The sequence below is a fragment of the Bacillus rossius genome, chromosome 1 (genome assembly GCF_032445375.1).
Source record: "Bacillus rossius redtenbacheri isolate Brsri chromosome 1, Brsri_v3, whole genome shotgun sequence".
Classification (NCBI taxonomy): Eukaryota; Metazoa; Arthropoda; class Insecta; order Phasmatodea; family Bacillidae; genus Bacillus; species Bacillus rossius.
The window spans coordinates 256,588,352-256,596,893 of record NC_086330.1 but is presented as its reverse complement, the minus strand read 5'-3'; the positions used below and the strand labels follow the sequence as shown (position 1 = coordinate 256,596,893).

At 54.6% G+C, this 8,542-nt stretch overlaps 1 protein-coding gene across 1 annotated transcript; it reads right to left on the bottom strand.

The window, feature by feature from the left end:
- Nucleotides 1-1,822: 1,822 nt before the first annotated feature.
- Nucleotides 1,823-4,324, bottom strand: LOC134527224 (proline-rich protein 36-like). The gene is made up of 3 exons (XM_063359716.1): nucleotides 3,496-4,324; nucleotides 2,891-3,349; nucleotides 1,823-2,826 (listed from the first exon to the last, which is right to left on the bottom strand). Exons 1-3 carry the CDS (start codon nucleotides 4,322-4,324, stop codon nucleotides 1,823-1,825), a joined length of 2,292 nt encoding a protein of 763 aa, XP_063215786.1.
- Nucleotides 4,325-8,542: the final 4,218 nt, after the last annotated feature.

Sequence of the window (8,542 nt, the reverse complement as noted above, 5' to 3'; positions counted from 1 at the left end):
CGGCCGGCCCCTCCATCGGCGCGTCCGACGTGCGTCATGCGGGGCGTGGCTTTGTAGGGCAGGTTGAGCCACCGTTTCACATGGGCCCGCATCCGGCGGTCCACGTCGGCCAGGGCCGTCTTGCGCACCCGTCCGCCCCGAAGGATGAACTGGAGCCGGGACACTAGGAAGACCCGCGTGGCGTCGATTTTCTGCCACGGGGTCAGCAGGCTCCTGTCCACTCGTGCCAGGTCGTCGGCCAGACGGGCTAGCTCGGCCTCGGGCGTCTGTGCGACCCTGTAGCCAATGGGGACGCCAAGGTGTCGGTAGGCGTCCCCCTCCTCCAGGGCTGGCATGGCCGCTCCATCCACCATGAACTCGGTGGCCTGGACACCCCTGCGGCCTCGACGTCGATTCAGATGCAGTGTGGCGCACTTCTGGGGCTTGAAGGAGAGCCCCGCCCACCGCGCCACATCCACCACAGTGTCAAGGATGGACTGAAGGCCTCCACGCCATTGGCCATGATGACCAGGTCGTCCGCGTACGCCAGCACGGAGTGGTGTTGGCCAGCAATGTGGTAGCCCGACTCCTCTGCCCGGGCCGCAGCGCATCTCACCACCGGCTCCATGCCCAGGTTAAATAATATGGGGCTCAGCGGGCAGCCCTGGCGGACTCCGGCGAGGATGGGGATCGGATCGGTGTGTCCGTCCAGTGTGCGGATCCTGGTGGAACCGCCCGAGTAAAGATAGCGCACGGCTGCCTGGATGCTGGGCGGCACGCCCATGACGTCCAGCGCGTGGCACAGGTAGGGGTGGGGCACCGACCCGAAGGCATTTCGGAGGTTGAGCCACGCTACCCCCAGCCGACGTCGGCGCTGGCGGCAGTCGTCGATGACTGACTGCAACACGAAGTTGTGTTCGAGGCAGCCTTCGGATTCCTGGAAGCCATTTTGCTGCCTCGAGACACTGCCGGTTCGCGCCGCCCACTTGCCTAGCCGATCTGCGAGGACCCCCAGGTACAGCTTGGATACCGTGGGGCTCAAGGAGATAAGGCACCAGTTGTTTGGGTCCTCCCTGTCACCGCCCATGTGAAGCAGCACGGTGGTGGACTCCTTCCACGCCTGGGGGACAAGGGAGTGACGCTGGAGAGCCTGGAACAGGGACTCCAGCACCAGGCATCCAGAGTTGAGAACTTTATGTCCCGGTAGCGCACTCCATCGGGGCCCGGGGCGGTGTTGGGCATACGACGCAGGCGTCCCAGGATTTCGGCTGCCGTGAAAGGACTCTGCAGCCACTCAGCATCCTCATCCAAGGGGGGAGCCACCTGCACCACTGCAGCAGGAGGGGTGGGACGCACGGCGTAGCCGTCATTTCGGAAGGTGGCCGCGAAGTGCTCCTGGAGGCGGTCGCCGAGGATGCTGCAAAATGGCGACTCCTCCTCCAGGCCTTCTTCGGAGCTGCACGGTACAGTCGCTGAATGGCGCTGGCCGCCTCGGCATCGAACCCCTGGCCCGGTGCGACACGCCGGTCGTAGGGGCCGCGGGAGCGTCCTCTCCCTCGGCCCCCTGATCGAGAATTATTTCTGCCCGGTGAGGGGGCCGGTGGCAGGATCCAGCCGCGGCCTGCCCCGGGCTGAGGCACGTGCTGGCTCTCCGACCCTGGGTCATGGTTGGCGGCCTCCTCTGAGATGGCGGCCGCCAGGTCGATGCACACCCTCTCTAGAGCCGGTTACGAGTCATCGGCAGCGGCGATGCGGTCGAGCCGGCGCCGCTGGAAGACGGTGGGTTCCTGGCGCGGAGTAGGGTGAGCACCACGAGGACCCGGGCGCCGCTGCGACCCGGGAGTTAGCGTGTCGACTGCCGGATCACTGCGGCCACCATCTGGGGCGGAGGGGTCAGGGCCAGGGCGTCGCGCAACAACAGGTTGGCCAGGGCTGCCACCCTGATCATCGCCACCAGGTTGGGAGGGATCACGGCCCGGTCCCGGCAGGTGGGTCCCCCGGCGCTGCGGAGCAGCGGGTGCACGGTCACCGTGGTTACACGTCCCCGCACTCGACGACGGCGTTCCCGGGCTTCCCCGGGACCACCGGGCAGGGCACCTCCACCGGCTGTTGGGGATGCGGTCGGTGCATCATTCTGCGGAGGTGCGCTGCCTCGTGTCTGGGTCGAGGCCTCCTGGGTGATCGGAGGCTCCCTGGGAGCCGGGGTGGGCGGGAGCGGCAGGCCCAGGGTGTTGGGGTCGAGCACACCTGCAGAGAGCCAGCTGGGTCGCCGCGGCCGCCAAGGTCTGAACCCCCGTAAATAGGTGCATGGTGCCCTGCTTTCCCGCAGGGGAGCAATGGGCGCACGGGGAGGAGCGTCCCTGGGGGCAGTTGCAGCAGAGACAGGATGGGCCGGGGTGTCGATTGGCGCCTGTGCTGAGGCAGGGGCCCAGCGGTCGTGGGGCATCAAAGAGGAGCCAGGCGGCGGGTCTGGGACTAGTGTCATGGCATCCAGGTTGTCCACCCGATCTCCGTATCCGTGTGGTGCTGGGTTGCCTGGCATACGCGGGCGCACACTTGGCGAGCAGGCATCCCCCGCACCCAGGGCTCGTCGTCCAGGAACAGACCCACGCAGCAACGGAGGCGAACCGGCCTCCGCAGGGGGCGCGTGCACCAGCGCCACCATCTCAAGCACAGTGGATTCGGGCAGAGGCAGCTGGACCTCCTCGGAGGTGTCCCGCGCAGCATTCGCCCCTGGCTCCTCCCGCCTCGTAGCGAGAAGTCGCCGCTTGAGGCGGTGGGGACGTGGCGGTGGCGGCGGGGTGGGGGGGAGGACCGGCACCCCACCGAGGCTCACGGGCAGGTCGGCTGCGAGTGCAAGGGCAACGGCGGTGCACTCCCCGGGCGGCGCTTTCCGGCCCGGGGAGCAAACGCCGGGGAGCCGATGTCGACAGGCATCGCGGCGTCGCGAGCTCCGGCGGCGAAGGCGGCTGCGTGAGTCCGGGTGGCCCAGCACAGACGTCGAGGCGCCAAGGCTTCGGGAGCGTCCACAGCGGCGGGTGTGCCCGCGGCGGGCCAGCGGGAGCATCCGCGGTATCCCCCAGGTGCATCACAGCCGATGTGACAGGCCCGGGTACAGGGCACAGGTGGTGGGGGGGCTCTTCCAGCGGCGCCATAACGCACACCGCACCAGATGGCAGTACCACCAGGCGTCGGTGGAAGTCGAGGCGCTGCGGCCCCTGGGGGGGCGGGTACCCGGCGGCCACCGGTGTCGCAGGACGCACTGGTGAAGAGGCGGGGTGCATGTCCGGCCCCACGGGGGAGCCACCGGTGGGCTCCCCGCTCGAGGTCGGCAGGGCGGCGGCGTCTCCATGCCACCCTGCGGTGACTCCTCCGGCACAGGGCACACGCGACCGTCACCGGGGTACTATGGCGTGGCATCCGGGTTCAGCTGTGGGAGGCCGCAAGAGGGCGGGGCGGCAGAGGGGCGTGCGGCGTCGGCTGGGAAAGGAGGGGGTGCAGGCCGCGGCAGCTCACGCACACAGTCCCGGGAGCGAGGAGAGCCACTTGGGGGGGACTGCTCAGGTGGTCGCGCGCACAGCACCGACACCGGGCACCGGGGGTAATGGTGGCAGGCGGGGCGCCAGGCCCGAGTCCCCGGGATGGTCATCCTGGGGCGTGAGCTCAAAGTCGTCAGCATCCTTATTGTCGGGGTTGTCGTCTCCTCGCGGTGATGCCGGGGGGGGGTCGGGCTGGGCATCAGCTCCCGGAGGTGCTGACAGTACCGCGTGTGCAAGTTCGCTTGCTTTAGCGAGTCGAACGCACGACCGCAGTGGCGACACCCAAACCTGGCTCGGAACTGCCGGAGTCCCGGGTGGTAGCGCCGGAGGTGCTTCGCCAGGGCAGGCCAGGCTGAAAACTCCCCCACCGGTCGCGCCATGCCGCGGCTCCCCACCGGGCACTCGGGGCATTGCAGCCGCCGCCGCGGTGGGACAGGCAGCATCACTATATAAGCACCAACCGAGGGGACGACTCTGGGCTGAGAGTAGACCAGGGGGCGCACCATGCGCCGAGGCAACATTGGTACGCCGCTGGTGCCCAAAGAGCGCTCCCCCCTAATCAGTCGGGAGAGCGGCGGACCGACAGAAGGGATGGCAGACTCGGCGGCATCCGGTGGCGCTCCAGACGTGCTGGGGCCTACCATGACGGCCCCCCCAGGCGTAGAGTGTGGAGGGACAGGGGCGCGGCTCGGCGGGGACGACGGTGGCCCCCGGGCGCCAGCGGCAAGCAGGCACAGTCCGCGGTGCTCCCCAGCACGGTGGTCGTGGGGGCGGGTGTGTAGCTCGGCGGGGCAAACCGGGGACATTGCGGTGCCTCAGGCCGAGGTGGCGGCCCAGCATCACATCCAGTGGGGAAAAGCACACCGGGCGGGCCATTCACAGTGGCGCCGTCCAGCATAGTGGTTGATCCAGGTGACGCCGGCAGTGCACCATGGCAAGAGGGAGGGGGAGCATCAACCGGAGCGGTGGTACTGGGGGCCACGGCAACACGCCTCTCCTGGGAAGCCCATGGCCCCCCAGCGGGCATCAGGGCATCGGGCCGGCAGTGGGGTGTGCCCCCGGGGGAGGGCGGGGGCGAGGCATTTTGGGGACACACAGGGTGCACTCGTACTCGTACCACTGACCCCTGTGGTGGTGCGCACAATGAAGAGAGAGTCTGTGGATGTCATTGTACGCAGCCGGCACACCCAGACAGAAGGGGCAGGAGTAGGGGGGCTGTCCCGGGAGGGGCATAGCCGGGGACAGCGACATGGCCAGACAAACTAAATATATACAGCTATATAATAAACTAAACAGTAATTAATTGAAATGCTAGTAAGTATAAATTTAAAAATTAACAGAAATTTCAATTAAATTAAATACAAAAGAGGGACTATATATAGCCACCAAGATTATCTAAAAAGAAGAATAGAATAGAAGTAATGTGTAACAAGTTAACCGGAAAGTTGTGTAATAATTAGGCAGTAAAAAGATAATACATAAGTAAATAAATAAAATAAACAAAGAAATCATAAATGGATCACACCAAGAAGGAACCCTACAATGAATGAAACTGATAAGTAGACAACTGTAGACGAGAGAATCTAATGCGAAACAATTAGACCTTTAAATATAATATCAATAGTGTGTAAGGCTGGCTTTAAAAATATAACTTAAACTTAAATGAATTAAAGCACGAAACAGTAGATTAATATTACAAGAATTTATAGAAAAGTAAGCAAAATACAATAATTATTACTTACTTAATATTAACTAAAGCATGGGACAGTGAACTATTAATATTTAAAGGAATCTGAAAGTTGGACTAAGAGAGAGTAGAATGTGTGAGGCGAAGTGAACAGTCAAGCTATCGTGTGTATATCTATGGCCAGGAAACAGGTGCAAGAAATCGTTGGAGCTAAGAAGAAGACAATATGGCGCCTTGTCTTGTTAAATATTATGAAACCACGAGGGGCAGAAAACTGGCCAGGAGGGCGTATTTAAATAAAATAAGTCGTTGAAAGATTAAAGGAAAATTTAGAAAAATTATTTACGATTATGTATTTGGTAAAAATCGGGAAATGAAGCGCGATTACAATGGATTTATTAAAACACAAGGGTGGGGGTGTACAATAACGAAAAGAGAATATTTACTGGAGGGCAGTTTAGGTGGGATATGACTGTATAAAGGTAAATTAAATAAGAATGTCAAACGGAATTAAAAATAACTATAATTTACTGGTGAAACAGCGGATGAAACTGTATTTAAAGCATGTGCCTCGCGTCCATTTTCAGGCAAATGAACAATGAATATCCAAACTGGTGTTATTAGATAAGTGAAGTACGAGTTACAGTCAGCACAAGTGGTCAAGTAAATAAAATTAGGAAATATTAAGCTAAAAACAAGTCAAAACCACTTTAAAACAGTTGAAATAATTTAAAACAAGAATAGAAAAATAGTCGGGCTCGGTAGGTAATACAATCTTAATATTTTAAAACACTAATGGAAATTTCGTATAAGGAAAAAGGGGTGCAGAACAATGGGGCGAGAAATTATAGCTAACTATTACCAAAACTATGCAGAACTAGTATAAACTGATACCGTACAGTGGGAAATTTTACTGTTGGAGCCAGAAAATTTAAATTCGAAAAAGCAGTTAAGAGGTGAAAATGAGACAATTTACAGCAAAATACAGAAAAAAAAAACCGAAAATGAAATAGAAAGAATGTATAATGCTAAGAGTAAATGAAATAGCTTTAAAATGTAATATTACAGAGAAATAATAGATAAAAACACTTGGGAACAAATAGAAACAAAATTAGAATTTATTTAATTTAAGCAGACAGTACTATTTCCAACAATAACAAAAATGTGAAGGGGGAAAAAACGGGCAAGTCGGACACAAATATAAGTTAAAACCGGCAAAAACTATAGTAAACAATTAATTCTATTATTGATTAGTGTGATTTAAAGGTGAAAGAAGGAAAGACTAATGATATTTCATTTTACACACTGGCCGAGAAGTTGTTAAACCACATGACCAGGGGGTGAGGCGGGGAGGGGGACTAAAATTATTTCGTTATTGCAAGGCGGGGCAGGGATGTTTAAATTCGTATGACTGTGTATAAATACTAGAGATGATTAGGGAGTGTTTCAAAGTGATAACTATAATTACTACAAACAACTAGGTATCGGGGTGGAAGAGAGAACAATATATTTACAAATCAGTGATGAAATGCGGACTAAAAATAAAAACAGATGAAATTCAAACTACAAACTATATTAATAAACTAAAAAACCTTAAATCTACGCGGTGGAAGTTTGGTGCCGGAGAAAACGCGAAACAAGGCGCGAACGAAACATGTACAATTTAAGAATAATTATTTAGCAAAAAAACAATGATATTAACAGAAAGAAACTAAAATGCGTAAACCAAATAGTGCGTAAATACTATGGCGACTATTAATGAAAAATGAAACACAGAATTTAAGAAAAATTAGATAAACACGAAAAAAGGCACAGCACCAAACAACCACCTACTTATGGCGCGATCCAGCGGCGGAAGTTGCAACTCGATGGTGGCGACGATCCAGTATGGTGCTTGGAGTCGGATGAGAGAACTTCTGTCGGGCGGCCAGAATTTATGAAGAATTAATGGTTTTAATCGCGGATTTCGGTACTTATCACTTCTCAAGGCTACCGCGCGACGTATTGGCCCAGATCAAAGTGTAGAATCATTAAGCTGATAAGAACAGATTTGAAAGCTATTTATTAGCAATATCTCAAAACCCTGTACAATGTTAAAAGTTATTTTAAAAAATGGAAAAAGGGGCGCCTAACGCCCGGAAAACCAAAGATTATGGGTGAATTTAAATAAAAACTAATCCCACCGTGCCCCTGGGGCCGGTTCCCCCCCCTCAAAGGCGGGAGGTAAGCTACGTTATATGGGGAACTAGTCCCCACAAGTCACTATCTAGACTACATGAAGTTAATTTTAAAAACAGAACTAGTCTGTTGCAAAAAAAAACAAAAACCCTCTTAAGAAATAAGAATATTCAGCGAACAAGGAGCATAGCTCCCCGCGGTCCTTAAATAACGCAACACACATATTCACTTTTACCATAACTATGTTTACCCTGGGGAGTAGCCCCTCCTGAAGTTACTTAAGATTTTTTAATTTTAACGGGCAGGCTGCCTGCCCCAAAGAAACCCAGCTATGGCTGCCCCCCACCCTCTACATCACAGTGCCTCCATACTGCTCTCCTAACAAGCTATTAGGGCATGCACACTTGACCGGCCTCAGAGAGACCAACCAAACATGGACACCAGAAGGTATTGAAGTCCCTACAAACCACGACGCGGTGCCGCCCATACCAGGGTATGGCCCTATACGCCGCTGCCCCCCCGCCCCCACCGCATCACTCCGAGGAATGATACGATGAGGGCGGGAGCCTGATTGTTAACCTGACTGTAATTAAGTTCTGAATGCTGGCCTACAATTTGTGCACAATCCCTGTTGTGTGCAAGACCAGACCTGGGCAGGGGTGTATTTCCCACTCCTCTTTAAGATTAATGATAATTAGGGGAGTGAATTTTAACATTAATATAGAAATGCCAGTTGTTGTGGTCATGCATTATTCCAAAGAACAAGCACCAGATAAATTGAAAGTAAAAAGGGTGGCAGCCTTAGGGGCACTAAAGGCCTGCTCACGACAGACCCTTACCACCCAGTCACCTCAGGTCAGTCCCGCACACACACTTGGGGGCCTTCCTACCACAGATGCTAGATGTTAAATTGGCATAGTAGCCAATGCAAGGATGAATCTTGTAAACAAGCATTCAGTTATTGCTGTTGAGAAATAGAAGTTAAGGTTGAGAACAGACTTTGGCACTGGCCTCCAACTTTGCAAATCTAAGCATGCCTTAAATACTTTATGTTACACTTGGGAAAGGAAATGAATGAAGATACACAGCAGAGAAATAAAAATTATACAGAGGGTCTAACCCTCACAAACTTAAATAATGATCAAACCTGTAAGAGAAA

What these genes read in the sequence shown, in the direction of transcription:
- LOC134527224 (XM_063359716.1), bottom strand. Translation starts at nt 4,324, where the DNA reads ATGTCCCCGGTTTGCCCCGCCGAGCTACACACCCGCCCCCACGACCAC. An exon ending in TCGCTCCCGGGACTGTGTGC is followed by an intron (nt 3,350 to 3,495) that starts GTGAGCTGCCGC and finishes CCTGTGCCGGAG; the next exon opens with GAGTCACCGCAGGGTGGCAT. An exon ending in GTCGACATCGGCTCCCCGGC is followed by an intron (nt 2,827 to 2,890) that starts GTTTGCTCCCCG and finishes TTGCACTCGCAG; the next exon opens with CCGACCTGCCCGTGAGCCTC.